The sequence below is a fragment of the Oryctolagus cuniculus genome, chromosome 10 (genome assembly GCF_964237555.1).
Source record: "Oryctolagus cuniculus chromosome 10, mOryCun1.1, whole genome shotgun sequence".
Taxonomy (NCBI): domain Eukaryota; kingdom Metazoa; phylum Chordata; class Mammalia; order Lagomorpha; family Leporidae; genus Oryctolagus; species Oryctolagus cuniculus.
The window spans coordinates 67,815,422-67,834,256 of NC_091441.1; the positions used below are offsets into that span (position 1 = coordinate 67,815,422).

The following is an 18,835-nucleotide window of genomic DNA, read 5'->3' on the forward strand; positions in this document are numbered from 1 at the left end:
GCAGGAGAAATGGCAGGAAAAAGGTCTCTCAGGGCCTTCCTGGCCTTTGGTGATTATGATTAGACAAGAGCAGACTTTGCAACCCTGAGACAAATTCAGTACTCCTTGGGTTGGCTGGACAGACAGAATGGTAGGGGAGATACACACAGCTCCCCATGGTGGCTCCCCAAGAAGGAAAGTGGAGCCTGGACTCCTGCCCTTGAGGTTGAATGGCTGAAGTGGACACCTGAGATTAAGAGGCTGATAAGGACAACAAAAGACCTGGGTAATTTTCGTGCAGTCCTGGGCCCCACCCCCACCTAAATAGGGTGTTGAGGGCAGCACAAATCATGGTGCAGGAAGAATGGAGCTCCCTGCCACATGTAATGTCTGGCCATGCCCACCAGGAGAGCCTGCCCGTGCTCCTGGCAGCACACTGATTTCCAGAGTGCCCAGAAGGGCACCAGTCACTGAAGGAGAGAGCCACCTCGTGGTGTGCACTGATGGCTGAGCCCTGGAAGAGCCCTGTGTATCTCAGTGGAAGCCAGCAGTGCCCTTGACCATGGACGGACCATCTCCCTGGAGCCTGGCACCAGGCATACCTTCATTTGCAGCAGAGGCATCAGGCCAGGGGAAGGGGAGAAAGGAGCCAAGGGCTGAGACTATAAGTTTCTTTTATTCAGCAAAATTGGACCTCCAAATAGAAATTCACGTGGGTAATCTAAGAAGGACCACCTTCCTGTACACACGGGTTTGCGGATGGAGACGTGGTAGCAGTCACTTATACCAGTTAAAGCTATGGGAGCAGGGAAAGGAAACTTACACGGGCGTTTTTGAACTCTCTGTGTCATTGCCAGCTATCATCTTGGCTATATTCTCTCGCGTGACATTTTCAAGAGCAAAGGAAAGCTTATCTGTGGCTATCTCTGCTTTTGCACCCAGACTCATGTTTCTGTGAAGGAAAACAGGAAAAAAGTTCAAGGTCAGTGAGTGCTGAGAATTCTGGAAGAGAGACTTAAAACTCCCTCGACGCTTATTCACCTCACTGAAGTTTTGCTGAGGCCACAACTGTCAGCACAACCCGCCCTGTCCTCCTCACCCCTCTGTGCAGCTTCTGGTAACCACGTTGACAAAGCCCACCGAGGCCACCAGCAGAGGAGCAGGTGAGCAAGCAGAGCCTGCTGACCCCAAGAGAAACCCTCTGGATGCTCTCAGATGGACTTCAGACAAACCCTAGTTAACTTGAAGTCTCCATGGCGACTGCCAGATTCCAGATTTTAAAAGAATGTTCCATCAGAAGTTAAATAAAAAAAAAATTTTTTTTTTGGATAGCTCTTCAAAGAAAAAGGTTAGGGAATAAACTTTTGGCCATTAGTACAGTATCCGAGAGAGGAATTTGACACTGTTAAAAGGAGAAAATCAGATTAAAGAAAGAGCACTTTAAATGCTGAACAGTACCTTGGTCTGTAATATTTCCTTATGAATTAACTTTAGGAGTTGATACTATGAACCAAAGGCACCTACTTCACTGCTTGCAAGAGTCTAGAGTCAGAAGGCAATGATGAGAGAAACTAATGACAAGGGAACTTCAAAAAATTCATGGAAAACAGAATTTAAGAATCAGTTTGTTTTTTCAATGTTCATCTATTTTTATTTAGCTGGAAGGCAGAGAGGGAGAGAAGAAGAGAGCAAGGCAGGGAGAGAGAGAGAGAGGAAGAGAGAGAGAGAATCTTCCATCTGTTAGTTTTACTCTTCAAATGCTGGCAACACCTAGGGCTGGGCTAGGAGTCTAGAGCTCCATCTGATTCTCCCATATGGGTGGCAGTGACCCAAGTTTTTGAGCCATTATCTGCTGTCTCTCAGGGTTTGCGTTAGCAGGGGGCTGGACTGGAAGCAGAGCAGCCAGAACTCAAACTGCCACCGTGATATAGAAAATATCATGTCAGCTTAGCCTGCCATGGCACAATGCCCACTCAAGATCAGTTTATTTGGGTATAAAAATGTGTTGCAATCCATACCTCTTTTTTTTCCCCCATAATATGCATTTTCCATGAGTTTTTAAGGGCCTCTCATATGCATGCATTTCTTTTTTTTTTTTTTTTTGAAGATTTATTTGGTTTACTTGAAAGTCAAAGTTACACAGAGAAAGAAGGAGAGAGAGAGAGAGAGAGGGAGAGAGAGAGAGAGAGAGAGGTCTTCTATCTGCTGGTTCACTCCTCAATTGGCCACTATGGCCTGAGCTGTGCCAATCCAAAGCCAGGAGCCAGGAGCTTCCTCTGGGTCTTCCCATGTGGATGCAGGGGCCCAAAGACTTGGCCATCTTCTACTGCTTTCCCAGGACATAGTAGAGACCTGGCTGGGAATAGAGCAGCTGGGACTAAACCAGCGCCCATATGAGATGCCAGCACTGTAGGCGGTGGCTTTATGTGCTACACCACAGTGCCGGCCCCTGCGTGTATTTCAAAACTTTTTGTATAAAAATAAATTTATCTTTTAATTCCATTTTTCATGAACTTCTTCAAGCACCTCATATGTTATATTGAGGTCTCTAAACCATTGGTCTTTTGGCTAGAAGAACTCTAAGCCATGCTTGTCTACACGAGTAAAGGCAAAAAGAAGAACTCCCATGCTGGCACTGGTTCGGGTTAGCTGGGGAGGAATCTCGGTTTGTCTGCCACGCTGTCCTCACACCTGGTGCTCACAGATCTGCCAGTGCTTCCCCGGTGTTTCAGGGATGCACATGGCATTGGGCCTTCTAGAGGCTATGGTTTCTTATTAGGAAGAAACTCCACCTTTTCATGAAAATCTTACGATGCACCCATACTTCGCTTCACTTTGTAAATCATCACCCTCTTTCTTGATTCTCTTCCTCTCTCTTTTGCTCACAGAACTCCTTGCCAGCCTTTTTTACTTAGAGACTGAAGTTAGTAAAAAGAAAGGAAAACTAAGAAGTTTTTGGTCTGGTCAGTGATTCCTGGGCAAATCATTATTTCATCAATGCAAATGTAAGGAAAATTCTCAAACGTGTAAAGATAAGTAAGAGCAGCACCCCCTAATGATTCTGCTTTTCTGTTCCCCACCTCCACCCCGAGATTAGATTGGGGGAAGGGGAAAATTACGGGTGGAAATACAGTAACTACCTCTGAATACTCCATGAAAAAACAACAGAGAAGCTACTCTTGAGGTCCATGAGCTCTTGTATCATTTTCCGCTTACTGGGAGGGCTGATGGTCCACAAAGAATTTGAGTTTCCTTCCAGTTCTGCTACTGTTATGTCTTCTTTTTCATAATTTTCCAGAAATTGCATAGCACCCTGCATGTGCACAAAAATGTATGCATAAGTACATCACATACATGATGCTGTATAAAGCAAGCACCTACTCTCCCTTCGTACTGGCTGTAGAGACGGGGGTTCTTCCTGTGCAAGGACGGTTAACACAGCCCACAGCCATGGATGTCCCATCGCCCTCTGCATGTCTACCCACAGGCATTGGCAGCCCCCACTCACACGGCCCAGCCGCAGTGGTGGTTTTGACCAGTCCTTCCAATGAAACGACAGAGGAAACACAAGTGGTTTTGTGTCCTTTTTCCTCTCTACTAACAAAGAAATTTGTCACCTAGACAGGAGAGTCCTTCTCATGAGAGAGAAAAATTTAATCCACTGACAATGTTTCAGTGCTGTCCTAATGGCTGTTCTTGGCTCAAGGTTAGTTTTGACAACCTGAATCATGGACCATGCTGTTACAACAGAGGAAAACATACATCTGTTTTGCTTAATCACATTCTTAAATTAAAAACATCATTTGTGAAACTAATTCTGATAAGAACTATGTTACATTATCAGCAGTTAGAAATACAGAGAGAATAACACTGGCTACAACTCCACCATCAAAACATTATTGGCGCTTTATACAATTGAGGATGTATTTTTTATCATTAAAAATAATAATCTAAACCTTTTTTCATTTAGGTTTACCCTTGAGAAATTGTCATGCCACCTGGGGTCTCTATAAGGATTGTTGCTTATTACAAAAGAAGTTGCTAGAAAAATTTTCATAATATGTAAAGAAAAAGTGTGGAGGTCTGTCTCTCTTTTATAACTGAGGAGCAGGTCACCAGTGCTAATCAGATTCTCTGATTATAGTTCCCTCCACAGAGCATTATTCATTTATTGTACATACATGTAAATGATTCTGTACTATGAGCCTGAATCCTCAAGGTGCTTCAGGTTGCTACAGATACAGAGAATGTGTTTGTAGGCAAGAACCTACACAGAGCTTTCCCATAACTGGAATTACAGTCATGTACCACAAAATGACATTTCAGTCAGTGACAGGCTGCAGACACAATAGAGGTTCCATAGGGTTACGCCACTGAGGGACATCACAGCCACCTGTGGTTGTGGAAGTACAATCTATGATGTTCGCACAACGGTGGAAATCGCCTACTGATGCATTTCTCTGAACGTTTCCTTGTCTTTAAGTGAAGCATGACTGTGCTTTGTAAGGGTGGATTCCCAGTGTAGATCTCGTCAAAGGATCAATGCAGAACACAATGTAAAACATTAAAAAATATTTTTGAAATCAAGCAGTCTCTGTTGAGCTTACGCTAAAATGTTTTGAATTAAAATTACATTGATTAACACTTATGCCCAGTAGCACAGACTTAACTTCTAGGTTATCAAAGTAGCCAGTGGCCAGGAGTCTGCCATGTGTAACTTATAAACCCAGGAACACCCTCCTTCATGCCACCACAGGCCGTGGCAAAGCACTGAGCACTACGGCAACCGATGAGCTCGCCTAGTGAAAGGTCTCCACAGGGATCTATTGTATGCTTGTACTTACAGTGTCCTTAGTAAAAGCTTTTACAAACTTATCAAACGTTGTCTTGTTCATAACTTTCAGTTGGCTTTGCTGGGCACTCATGGTGAAAATAGGCTGGAAAACAAAGATGCACAGTGTTGTCAACAGAACTCTCCTCTGCAACCCGACTGGAAAGATAAACATTTCTAGGCACATCAATCACTGATCCCCTGGAGGGCAACTGGCCTCAGAGATGTCTGTTTGAGGTGACTATTTCTGTGCCCAAATGCAGCAGAATCATTCATTCACCACCTTCTGCACCTTGATTCATCCATCACATATTTGCAGGACACTCAAAATTCAGATAGAACAGTTGGATCCAAAACACCCCTCAGCATCCTATAACTGGTTAGCATGAAGCCCCAGAGGGAGTACCCAGGCATTACCTGATACCCTCCCAGGGTAATTGTGACAGACACGTCCAGGGGCTGGTTGATGACCCCTGCGACGGATTTGATCAAAGACATAAAAAGGAGAGGAAACCAGACGATGCAAATGAGCAGGACGATGATCATGCCTCCCATGCCGTACTTCACCACCTTCTTCTTCTTCTGGCCCCGGGGCTGTGGGTACCTCTGCAACAGAAGGGTTCAAACAGGGCTCAGACAGATGTCCCGAAGAACGAGGGTGGGGAGAAGGGCAGGTGCTCTTCCCCCCAGCATTGGAGAACACGGGCTTAGTTCTATTCTTCTGTTTGTTCAGAAACAGGGGCAGCAACTTTGTCCTGACCTCAGAGTAAAGTTAGGTAATGACGTGACCCTTGGAAGTTGATGTGTGAGTTCTGCTGGGGTAGCACTGATGGACCAGTGGATCACACACATACCCTTCTGGTTTTATGAGATCACACAGGAGAAAGACATTTTCCTTTAAATTCTTGGCTATTTAAAATCTGTTCCTTTCAACAGACCTGTCCCTGTGCTTGGTAAATGGAAAGATCATTCTTTATTTACATCATGATACTTGTTATCAGAGACACTGTTGTTCAGATCCTGAAATAAGATTTGCTTGGTTAGAAGGGCACTTTCTGGCTCTGGTAATCCAGCCCAAGCCCTACTGAGTGCTGGGTCTGTGGGTAGGCAGGGAGCAGATGGGTGTGTGTGTTGTAGAAACAAGGGTTGGCACACTGCCGAAGCTGGAATCCCATCCCTTCACTTTAATACAGATTTATTACAAACTGACTGAGTGCAGTGTCTAGAGGCTATGAGCAGGCAGAAAGAGCCAGTTTTTCTTTGTGATGCTACACGCACTGCAGGTCTGCACGTGCATTCTTTGTGTAAATGTTGCCCCTCTGTGACTGTTTTCCTTTCCTAGTTACTTTGGAGGTTAGCTCACATGGTGGCACGAATTTGGTGTGTTCTCTCCAACCTCCATTACGGGATAGAAGAGGAAGGTCCAGGTGGGATCTTTAAAAAAAAAACTATTTATTTATGAGAGAGAGTGAGAGCGAGAGCTAGAGAGAGCCTCCAGCCCCTTGTTCACTCCCCAAATGGTGGTTACAGCCAGATCTGGTGCAGGTCAAAGCCGGGAGCCAGGAGCTCCACCCAGGTCTCCCACATGATAGTAAGGGCCCAGGTACTTGGGCCACCCTTCAATGCTTACCCAGGCACATCAGCAGGGAGCTGGATCAGAAGTGGAGCAGCCAGGTCTCCAACTGGTGCTCCGACATGGGATACCAGCATCAAGAGCAGGGCTTAACTTGTGTGTCACAACACCAGCTCCCAGGTGGGACTTCAAGAGCTGATTAGGGCTCTGTCCTCATGAGTGGATTAATGGGTCATCTTTAGAGTGGGAAACCAACTTGGTCAGGTCTCTAGTGTGCACCCTGTCTCTGTGATGCTCTGTGCTACTATGTCAGCAAGAAGACCGTCACCAGATACAACCCTGACCTTGGACCAGAACTGTGGGGCAGCAATAAATGTCTCTTTATAATGTACCCAGTCTGTGGTATTGGGCTATTAGCACCAGAAAACAGGCTAAAAGAGGCTATGTACCTAACATGACGGTCGTCTTTACTCCTCAGCCTAGCCGTGTGTCATCCTCAGGTTCACAATCACTCAGTAAGGATCATTCATTCATGTCAGCAAGTTAAAGTAGGGCAAAATAACCCACATTGGAGAGCATTTTCATTCAATGTACATACACGTAAATGATTCTGTACTATGAGACTGTATGATGTGCAGGTGGCATCTATATATTTTGATATCAGTGCACTGGAATTTGATATTCTTGACTGCAATTGCTTAGTTCAAATTTACTATTTTGAATGTAAACCAAGACTCTAATATTTGAGACTTTGAAATACATTTATCCATACATATACACATGTGCATACACACATATATAGATTCGCTTTGTCTTTATTTTTTAATTAAGGCAAATTTAGATGATCAGTCATTCCTTCCATTCTTTCAGGACTCCAGATTACAATGTGTAGAGCTTTTGAAGTTAAAAGAGATTTATCTTCTCTGCCAAGAACAGTGTTGATTCATTGTGCCTGAAGTAGAACCATCAGTTCCTCTCCTGCAGACCAGTCTCCTTGAAGCTCATCTCACAAGTTCTCAGAGCTGGCCCCCTTTCTTCTTCCTCCTCCTCCTACTCCCTCCTGCACTCCCCGGGAAGAACAGGGCAAAGCCCTTTGATCTGTCTGGCGTGGTGTGGCTACTTTCTTTTCTCCCCTTTCAAAGGTACTGTCACCTTGTCCTCTGCTGCCTCCTCACCCCTTTCCTCAGCTTTGTGCTGTGTTTCCTGGTTTGCCATTGTTCCTGTTATACCGCATTTCCCATCAGCTTCCTAAAGTGTTTAGGAGGTAGCTGCATGCATATTCTCGTACTCTCTGAATGGAGCTGGGCAGCCTGAGTTGTATGTGCTCCTGCCAACATTTTGCCTCTTGAGAAACTTTTTTTCTTGCTTTGCAAAGTAGACTGCACTGATCTCATCACAGAGCTTATAACGGAGAACACTACATACTTGACTCTCAATGTGGTTAAGCATTAGGTAGGCTTGATACGGAGGGGTGCTGGGGCCCATCAGGAGAAATGTGATCAAACTCAGGCAGTCAGGGAAGGCCCATGGGTAAAGGTGGCATCTGAGTTGGGAAGCAGTTGAGGAGGGGGTGTACAAGATGTCTCAGACAGGGAGAAGACAAGTCAAGGCCTTATCAGGGGAATGGAAATGGGCCAGTCATCCTCCCAGTAATTCCCTGGAAGAGTGGAAGAGGGCACAAGGACGGGGGCAAAAGATTCAGGAACAAGCACAGGACATAGATGTTCCCTCTGGGCACGGCCACTTGGTCCTCTTGCTCCAGGTGGGGGACCTCACTCTCAGAGAAGTCTCCCTCCCTGCTCGACTGGGCCAAGCCCCCTCAAGATGCTCTCAGAGTGTCCCTGGTCTCTTTTTTTCTTTTTTTTTTTCTTTTTTCTTTTTTTTGACAGGCAGAGTGGACAGTGAGAGAGAGAGACAGAGAGAAAGGTCTTCCTTTGCCGTTGGTTCACCCTCCAATGGCCGCCGCGGCCGGCGCGCTGCGGCCGGCGCACCGCGCTGATCCGATGGCAGGAGCCAGGAGCCAGGTGCTTTTCCTGGTCTCCCATGGGGTGCAGGGCCCAAGCACCTGGGCCATCCTCCACTGCACTCCCCGGCCACAGCAGAGGGCTGGCCTGGAAGAGGGGCAACCGGGACAGAATCCGGTGCCCCGACCGGGACTAGAACCCGGTGTGCCGGCGCCGCTAGGCGGAGGATTAGCCTATTGAGCCGCGGCGCCGGCCTCCCTGGTCTCTTGTCCAAGCATCTGTTGTTCAGGTATTGTGTTACTGTGCATGACCGTTTTGCTAACATTTCTATCTCTCCTCTGGCCTGTCTGTTGCATGATAGTGGAGCCATTGTGTGTTTGGCTCCCTGCTCTTCTTATGCTCAGCAGTGTTCTGGGCACACAGGAGGAGTGTAGCAAGTGTTCACAATGCACTGCAAAAAAAGAAATGGCCTCAAATTCTCCTCATTCCTGTAGGCATGACCTTTGCCAACCTGATGGCTGATCTCATCAGCTTCTTCCTCTCCCTGAATTCAGGCTGGCCTTTGAACTTGTTTGACCGGAGGAGTGTGGGGAATGTAACAGGGGACTTGGAGACCTCGGTCTCCAGTCTTGCAGCTTTCCCCTCTTGCTCCCTAGCAAGATCAAAAACATCTGGAAAAAAATTGCGTCTGTACAGAGCATGTGCAGTGTTTTTGTCTGGTCATTATTCCCTCAACCACAGAGTATAACAGCTATTTATGTAACATTGAGATTGTGTTAGGTTTTAGGAGTTATCTAGGATGGGTTTAAGTACATGGGAGGCTGTGTGCAGGTTACATGCAAACACTATACCATTTTATGCCAGTGCCTTGAACTCCTGTGGTACCTGTTGGGGGTCCTGGAACCAAGCCCTCATGGACATAGAAGGAAAAGTGTACCTGGGGAGAGAGGCCCAGCCAGAAACCAGACCCAATGTCCAAACATTTGAGTGAGACCATCATCCACTCCCAACTCAGAGGCCAGAAGACAGCAGCCATAGGAGTGGCCCCAGGCATGACCACACAGTGGAGCCCTGCCCAAATTGCTGGCCTGAGAAATTATTGTTAGCAAATAAAATGATTTTTGTTTTTAAATCACTAAGATTTGAAGTGGTTATTAGCAGCAGTGGAAAACCAAGACTTCATCTGTTGCATGAAAGATGGCAGGATTGTTCTAGGGCAGAGGTTCCTGATGTAAATTCTCCTGCAGGTGATCCTTGGTGTGTACATGGGCATTTCTTGCTGACCACCTCCAGAGGCAGCCAATCTTGTAATGCAGTAGCTAAGATGGTGTGAGTTTCTGAAACGTACTGGGAATTCCGCCCACTTGTCTTAATTCTGCTTTTTTCCTTTTTTAGTGTTCCAGACTCATCCTAATTTCTATCTCTTTCCAATAATTAAAATACTTGAAGACAGATATTATTTCTGCTTCTCCCTTATTTTTTTTAACTTTAGCCCAAAATAATTCTTGGTTATTTCCAGATCCTTTGTCATCCTGGGTGCTGCCCCCACTTTGCCTTTGGTAGTGATTCTCATATTCTGCACAATGTTTGGGACAGGGGTTGTCCCCACCAAACTCACGCTGAGGTTTGGTCCCTGCCATCATGGTGCTGACAGGTGATGGGGCCTTTAAGAGGTGTTTGGGCCAGGAGGAGGCAACCCTCATGCACAGATGAGCATTTTTCTCACAGGATGTATGAGATATTACAGGAGTTTGGCCCACTTTCCCTCTCTTCGACACTGCTTTTCTGCCATGCATCGAGAAGAATGAGGTCCTCACCAGAAACCAAGCAGACACCAGGGCCTTCAGAACGATGAGTCAAAGCAAACCTCCTTTCTTTAAAAGTTACCCCATCTCAGGAATTCTGTTATAGCAACAGAAAATGAACTAAGACATTGCCGTCATATCAACTCCTCATATGATTTTAAGTATCCAGCCAGGCCTGGCTCCTTCACTCCATAAACCCATAAACACGGAGGTAATGGTACAATCAATAAGCCCCACTCCTATAGCTGAAGTTCCCAGACAAAGCTACTGAGCGCACTGGAAAGTATATGAATTTGAGGAGACTTTCCCAAGAGGGTAGTTTCAAGGTGATGAAGAAAGACAACTTTCTGAAAAATCCAATGGAGAGTAGTCATTCTATCTTTAAGCCTCAATATAATGTAGGAAAATAAGCATATATTTTCATTTCCATTTCCTTTGCACAAAGAGGTTAAATTATCTGGCCCTCAGAAAAGAGTGAATCAGAGGTACATGTGAGCCCAAGCCACCTGACCCCTCTGCTCTCCACCATACCACATACCCTCCTGCTCCCACATGGGCCATTTATGAGTCATTGGGTCATACAGAAATGTATATTTTTTCTTTTTGAAGATAACTATGATCTACTGTTTGCAAAAGGAGAGAACATCTGGTTGCTATTGTCAGCTAAGGCAGTGGCAAGTCCAAAATTTCCAACTCTAGTGGGTCAGAAATCAATGGGACATTTATAGGTCATGGTGGCTTTGTCCTCTGCCTGCATTTATTTGGCTACAACAATTGCAGAAGTTCACATTAATCTTATAACCATCTTAGACAAAAATAGGAAGAAGGTACTTTTTTTCTTATTGAGAATGAGAGAGAGAGAGAGAGAGAAACTCTCATCTGCTGTTTTACTTCCACAGTTGTACTAGAGCAGGCTGAATCTATGAACCCAAAACTCAATGCAGCTCTTGCACATGGGTTGCTGGAACACGATCACTTGAGACATCACCACTGCTTCCCTGGGCACACATTAGCAGGAAGCTGGAGTCAGGAGCAGAGGCAGGCATCAGAACCTAGACACCTGCATGTGGGAGGTGGGCATCTAAACCAGCATCTTAACCACTAAGCTCAACACCTGCTCTGGAAGAAGGCCCTCTGACTGGCTCCTCACCTTTTCCGACTCCCGCCAACACTTGAGGATGAATATGTGAGCATAGATGTCCTCCACGCAGATCCAGCTGGAGAGGCTCAGAGTCGTGTCTGTCCACACCCAGTCCATCACTGCCCTCAGCTCGGTCAGAAACGGGACGAGGCGGAACCTGGCAGGGGCCACATCTTGTTAGAGGGTCATTGGTGGGGTGGCCCCCGTCACCCATCTCACCCTAAAAATGCCTGCACATACTTATTTTTAACCCTTATGATTTACAATTTTCAAAGTGACCATAATAGTACAATCAAACTTAGAATACAACTGCTTTTCATGACAAGTCCAATGTACAGATAAATGTATTTCACTTCTTTTTTATTCCTTGATGGTCTTCACCAACAGGATTCTCCTTTTAAATAAATTTGAAGGTGAGTTCCTTTATTTCACATTTACAGGTTAAGCATCCCTAATCCAAAAATCTAAAATCTGAAATGTGCCCAAATCCCAAATTCTCTGAGCCTTGATGTGACAGATTTTAAAGCATTTAGATTTTGAATTTTTGTTCTTGTTGTTGTTGAAGGATGTTCAACTAATAAAATTCATGTAAAATTTCCAAACCCAAAGAACTCTGAAATCTGAAATACTTCTGGTCGCAAGTATGTCTGATAAAGGATACTCAACCTATATTTGTTTATGTTCTGAGAGTCTGTTGGCTATAGGGCTATTGGATTACTGCAGCTTTGCTGTTGGGTGACCTATGCCTGGTAAGTAAAAGATGAGAGTAATTTGGAGAAGTCAGAAGGAGCAGGAACCATCACTAAGGCAAGAGGCCCCAGAGCTGGTATACTTGTTGGATTCCCAAAGCTAACAGCCTCGGGCTTCATCTTGAATATTGCGAATGGGTTGTTCCAGGTTCTTATGGGGTCTGAGGAATGTTCCTTACTTCTGGACTGACATAGAACTTCTCCAAGGCTGGGAAACCTGGATTCATCCAAGGCCCTTAGAGCAGACTGGGTCGCTGTTCAGAATCTGGAATGAACACTAATCCTACCCCTAGAGGACACTGCAGGCCACAACATAGGCCAGCCCTGAATAGAACAGTCCTCAACACAAGGTGGTTCCCAATATCTCAGTGTAGTATGACTAGGTCACCAGTCCCAGATCTGGAGCTGTGTAGGAGCTGGCCTTGCCTTGAACAGCCAGCCCCTGCCCTCCATGCCTGGTAGAACTTCCAAGAGAACACAGAAGAGATGCTATTGCTGAGACCATGACCAATGCATTGTGTGAGTAGCTAACAGGCCACCAGGAATAAACAAGTCATGTAGCACAAATGTTGGTCACAGGAGGAATAAAGGCCACCTTCAATAGATTCACTTAGTGAACGTGAAAGCTGTGAGAGGTATTTTGGAATAGTCTAGACTCCAAGCATTCTGTTCTGGTGTATTCAGACTTAAAGGTCACGTAGCCCAACTTTGCAGCTACCAAAAGTATTATCACAGTCTTCAGGCAGGATGCTGGCAAAGCAAATGAAACCATGTGCATGGTCCCACAACACCATCCTGGCAGAGAATGGGGCAATTACTCACGGAGCGCCTTGTTTGTTCTTTGGCCAGCCCTGTAAAGGGTTACAGGCCGATCTGCACTGCTGCCTTCCTCCTGCCCCTGTTCCTTTCCAAGAGGAAAGCAGATGCCCTGCAATGGCCAGTGGTCCCTTCACAAGCGCCTGTGATGAGTGCAGTGCCCTTACCCCTGAAACAGGAAGAGGTTGACGTAGTTGTAGCTCTTGGTAAGGAAGTTCCCGAGGACACGCGTGGGGTAGCCACAACGGATCTGGTAGGCGGACAATCCAAAGTAGACACACTTCACAAAGTACCAAAGCTGGGCAACCAGGTTCTGGCTGAATTTCCTACATTGTGAGAGCACAGAAAGTGAAGGAATGGAATCCTGTTCCCGTTCAAAAAGACACGAGTTTAGGATTTAAAAAATAAATAAATCCTCAAATTCTCTTTTGGTGCAAGAAGTCGCTAAGGGATTCTCTATACAGATCAGATGACTTCAAATGCACAAGGTGGATAAGAAAATTTCATACTTAAAAAAATCCTGTGCATAGTGCCTCAGCACATGTTATTCAGTTGTTTAGGCCATAATTTAATTAAATTACTTTGCAGTGATTTTAATAGTAAAGTATTAAGGTATTTATTTCTTAGTTATTAGTACATTTTTTATTAAACTTGTCTCACAACATAGATGAGGTAGCTACCCTAGTTCACATTAAACTCACTCATGAAAGAAAAAAAAATGTATGTTTTTATAGAATTCTGAGAAGTGGGACCCCAAGGTTTTTAGTATACATCTAAAGAACAAACTTTTGCAAAAACCTGGATTTGGTTTCAATTCTGTTTGCAAACTATGGGGTTTGTTCCTCAAGACATCAGAATTTTTATTGGAAAAATTTCCTTAGCTCTGAAAAATGCTGGCACCATCCAACCTTTCTTTTTTCAATAACGTCCTCCACTGTAAAGATGGCAGTCTTTTCTGCAGATAAACAATGAGTGAAGAGACTCTGAGTGTTTTGTAGTTCCTGAGTGCTAACAAAAGCCTGAGCAAAAATTTAGTGGAACTGAATTGGGAAAAAAAATTAAAATTCATTTTCAAAGACTGATGAACTATTGGATTTTTTTTTTTTTTTACAAGCAGAGTTAGTGAGAAAGAGAGACAGAGAGAAAGGTCTTCCTTCCATTGGTTCACTCCCCAAATGGCTGCTATGGTTGGAGTGCTACGCTGATCTGAAGCCAGGAGCCAGGTACTTCCTCCTGGTCGCCCATGCGGGTGTAGGGCCCAAGCACAGTGGGCCATCCTCCACTGCGTTCCCAGGATACGGCAGAGAGCTGGACAGGAAGAGGAGCAACAGGGACAGAACCGGCGCCCCAACCGAGACTAGAAACTGGAGTGCTGGTGCCTCAGGCGGAGGATTAGCCTAGTGAGCTGCAGCGCCGGCCTATTGGACCATTTGAACTTCCACACACATAGCATTCTTCAAGAGTCTTAAATATGATAGTATACCTTTTAAGCAGGAAATAAAAAATAAGACTTTTGGTTTGGTGTGACTTTAGTGCAATCCTCCCTGACCTTAATATTAGGAGTACTATCTCTTGAAATGTTTTTATACAAGCAGCATATATGTCTCTTCGTATTGTAATCTGGATTTGTCAGTAATTTTTATTTTTGCTCTTGAATCTCACTCAACCCAAAGCCCAGCACACATGAACCAGCTGCAATACTTGCATCAGCAGCGGCACCATGCCATGTGATGGGTCTGTCTGCTGTCCTCATCACGTGTTTTCTTTTTCCTTCCTTTTTTTTTTTTTTTTCATAGATAAATTTAGACAGTAAGAGAGAGAGAGAAAGGTCTTCCCTCCATTGGTTCACACCCAAATGGCTGCTGCGGCCGGAGCCATGCTGATCCGAAGCCAGGAGATAGGTGCTTCCTCCTGGTCTTACATGTGGGTGCAGGGGCTCAAGCACTTGGGTCATCCTACCGGGCCACAGCAGAGAGCTGGACTGGAAGAGGAGCAACTGGGACTAGAACTCGGTGCCCATATGGGATGCTGGTGCCGCAAGCAGATGATTAGCTAAGTGAGCCATGGCACTGGCCCCTTACCGCATGTTTTCTAAGCCCTCGCCGTCACATTCAACTCTCACAACTCTCCCATGTGGCAGACACTACTATCATCTGTCCCCCAAGATGCCTCCATATTTTCTTTGAGAGTTTAGGGAGCCCCCATTTTTTAATCTATATCCCACCCTTTTAATAATGCCTCCATGACATCTTCCAGTTTCTCCCCAGTTCAATTGAGGCATGAATCCAAATAACACAAGGGCCTAGATTTGCTCCAGCCATCACAGCTGACACGTCTTTAATGCAGAATATTCTACAAATGCAGCTAACAGCCACTTCACATTGTCTGGAGGAGTCAATTCATGTTGACTACCCATGGCAGCGCTCTGCTGTGACGCTGCCTCCAGCTGGCCGTTGTGTTGTGCAGACACACATAACCCCGTATGCTCCCAGCTTCTTAAGTTCTTACCTCTCAGTCACGCCAGGTAAGATGAAGAACATCCAGAAGTGAATTCCAAACACAAGGATGACCTGGAAGATGACCTTGCCCAATACCGTCTTCCTGAGGTAGAGTGCTCGATCCACCACCATGGTTCCAAACTGAATCAGAACCATCACCAAAAAGGGACCCGGGACCTGGTCCTCCGAGAGGGAAGAGGTGATGTCTGCTGCTGCTGAGTGTTTCTGGGGAAGAGACAACAGGTTCAGGCCCAGGTGAGTGGCATTCACAGCGGGGAAGGCTGTCACTCCTTGTCAATGGATGTGTGGTGGCCTTGGCCCTCTACCTACCCCAAAGGCCCAAAAGCCAAAGACAATGATGATGAAGTCCACCGTGTCAGCTAGGAACATGAGCACGTAGACATCGGTCACGGCACTGTAGTCTGGGTGGATGAGGTCATAGAAGAATTGTCTGATGGGCACGTATATTTGCAGAGTCCTGCAGAACAAAGACCCCATTATGCCATTGCTCTGCATGCCAGCCAGTTCCTACCTTCCTCTCCAGCCCCAGGACAGGGGCCTCTGAATATGGCTGTTGCTCTACGGAGTGCAGATCAGTTGGCTTCCTCTGCTGAGGGTACCACCTCTCTTGCTTGATGCAATGTGATAATAAACCCTCTAAATTAGGTACTGTGTTTGCAGCCCCATTCAATCACTCATCCCCAGTGAGATCTTGGACAACTGCACACATTTTAGTTCTCTTTTCTGTAACAGATGCATAGGGCTGGGGTGAATGAGGGAAGGCACAACTCAGACTTGGGGAGCTTGGTCAGAGCCTGTATGAATTTCAGGGACTTCTGCCTCTGTGTTAGGGTCCTGTGCTTGCCCTGGCTCCTAAGCACAGCTCTAGGCTTTATGTCTACCCTGCTCTGTCCTTTTTCACTGTGTCTTGCTGCCTCTGGCTTGTCTGCCTCTGCCCTAGCTTCACTGCACTCTGGAATCTGTCTTCAATTCAAGGCCATGTTCAGGTGCTGCTGCTGCTCTCCTCATTTCAGCTTTATTAAGAGCCTGCCCTGTGTGTGGCTGGGTCCTTACACTGTTCACAGCCTGCAGACCCAGGCCTGCTCATTGTCAGCTGATGCACTGGGTGGGAGGAACTTGCAGAATTTGCTGGGGACCAATGGGTTGCATGACATTTATGACACTGGACAAAGTATTTCTCCTTCGTGTGCCTCAGTTGTCCTCTCCAGGGAATAGTGGGCCTCTAGGGCCCTTCTAGCTTTGACCTCTGCCTCCTCTGTGCAGCTGGACTTGGCCATGACATTGCCTGGGCATATGTGCCCTGCACCTGGAGCTCTTGAAATTACTTATTTGTTCTGCTCAATAGAAAAAGTGTGCATATTGATGCTGTGCACATAAAAATGAGTTGCACTTCCCAAAAAATGAATTTTAAAAACAACCCTACACTGGGTCCTTTTATACAAGAAGTCACTTCCCTGATCTTTACCTGTGCTTCTAGTAAAAGACTGCATGCCAGTTCCCCAGCCCTAAAATAAAACACATGATTCAAATGTTTTCTGGTACTCACTTCTTTATGGTAAAGGCTTTCGCTTTGATTAAATGTTCCTGAAGCTTTTCCATGTAGAGTTCCCTTTTGCTTTTTTGCTTAATGCTCAAAACACTGCCTTTTTGGCTACTGTTCCGGGTGCTTGTACTCCCTGGAAATAACAAGAAATACAAAACATCACAGGATGCAATGTGAAAGACCCAGTTTGTTAACATGAATATCACAAAAGGCTCCAGAGGCTACACATTAAGGGTTGCATCGAAACTGCTTTGCAGGGTGCATACAAGGGATCCTCCAAAAGTTTATAGAAAATGCATGTTTTGGAAAAACCATGCATGGACTTCAAGGTGTTTTTGCACCAAAACACATTTTTCATCTTTTCAATTTCATTTTCCACAAACTTTTGCAAGTACTCTCGTATACACGATGCCTTTAGGAAAGATCCGTGGGCAATTTGGAACCTGTCCTTTCAACTCTGTCTCCATGGACCTGTGGGGTTTGGCACCTCGTGATGGCTCTTCCCCTGGTGGTTTTGTAATCTTTGTCCCTGGAAGAATTCACTGGAGGAACCGTTTCGTGTTACGCATCGGTTGTACATTCTCCAGATGGGGCCCATGACCCATGCCTTTTTCCATAACTTAGTTTCTATAACTGTAAAACTAGTATGGTATGTTCTGCCAGTGTCTGCCTCAGAAGCAGATTCTGAAGGTGAATCCACACCAAATGTCTGGAAATCTTCAAGCAACGAAGCTGCAAATACAAAAGCCCAGTTGCTCCCAGAGTGACAACTGCACCGCATAGCTACTCTCTTCATTCTTACTGCTTGGTAAGGAGGAGAAATGTTTACCCAGCTCAACAAACAACTAGAGAGTCTGATTAAAAGTTCCCATTGATTACATCTAATCAATGACATTGGTTTAAAATGTAATAGTTGTGATTTATAGCACTGCGGGCACAGACTTGACCGAATTTTTGCATATGACTTACAAATTATTATGTACTCGATGCAGGGTACCAGACAGGATGCTGGACACTTTTCACAGTTATCTGAAATCCTCATCTTGGGGAGGAATCAAGTGTTTTGAGCAATGAAGTCACACAAATGTGGCAGCATTGAAACTCAGGACTGAGTGTTTCAAAGCCCATTCTTTTCACATCACAGTGTCTGTCCTTTGATTATATCCAATGACCACCACCCCCCATCCCACTTCAGACCCAACAGCATCACCGAAGCAAGAGTTGGTGCATTATTCCAGCCTAGGGTTAGCACGTGACTGATACCTCTTCTGGACCTGTTTGAAGAAAAGCTGGATGTTGGGGAGATCTGGGAGCTGCCACCAGACCGCTTCCTGCGTACAGCCATCTGCTGCTCGGGGAAGGTCACGTGCACCGACTCCACCGAGGCAGCCAGGTTGATGGACTTCAGTGAGTCGCAGGAGCCCCTTCGGCCGTGACCAAGGGAGAGCTCATCGTCGGACTCGTCCTTGTCGGTGCCACTTTCAACAATGTCATCTTCATCCCAGAGGCCATGGCACTGAGAAGGCAGGGAGAGGGACAGGTGAGGCTGCCGATTCGGGGAGGACGGTGGGCAGCTGATTCCCTGTACCACTAACCCGACGAGCTGACCCTCAACTTGAGAAAACCCAGGGAGAGGACTGGAAGGAGGAAGCTTATCAGGTAGGATTTTGTGAGGTCCTAGTAGCGTGGAAACATGCGGGTGTTGATGACAAGAGTTTGGCTAATTGATTGAGAGGGAGATGGATCATGTTTGGCCGTGGAGTAAAAATGAGATGCTAGTCATATGACTTGTTTCTTGAGCAAAAGCACTTTCCAGAACACATCTGTGTGCCCGCAGCCGGCATGTGTGTGCAGCCTCACCCTGAAGCACCCGCTGGCTGACTTAGCCTCGCCACTCCACGTTCACAAGCGCCCT

General features: G+C 45.8%; 1 protein-coding gene across 6 annotated transcripts in view; it reads right to left on the bottom strand.

The window, feature by feature from the left end:
- Positions 1–18,835, bottom strand: part of PIEZO2 (piezo type mechanosensitive ion channel component 2) — a 453,482-nt gene that overhangs the window by 7,152 nt on the left and 427,495 nt on the right. For all 6 annotated transcript variants that reach the window (XM_070050492.1, XM_051851439.2, XM_051851440.2 and 3 more), the window contains 10 exons: positions 18,184–18,436; positions 16,924–17,053; positions 15,687–15,834; positions 15,367–15,581; positions 13,026–13,184; positions 11,303–11,450; positions 5,228–5,416; positions 4,824–4,916; positions 3,120–3,292; positions 803–931 (listed from right to left, as the gene is read on the bottom strand). In XM_070050492.1, the coding sequence (XP_069906593.1) occupies positions 803–931; positions 3,120–3,292; positions 4,824–4,916; positions 5,228–5,416; positions 11,303–11,450; positions 13,026–13,184; positions 15,367–15,581; positions 15,687–15,834; positions 16,924–17,053; positions 18,184–18,436 (1,637 nt within the window). The remainder of the gene's footprint in view (positions 1–802; positions 932–3,119; positions 3,293–4,823; positions 4,917–5,227; positions 5,417–11,302; positions 11,451–13,025; positions 13,185–15,366; positions 15,582–15,686; positions 15,835–16,923; positions 17,054–18,183; positions 18,437–18,835) is intronic.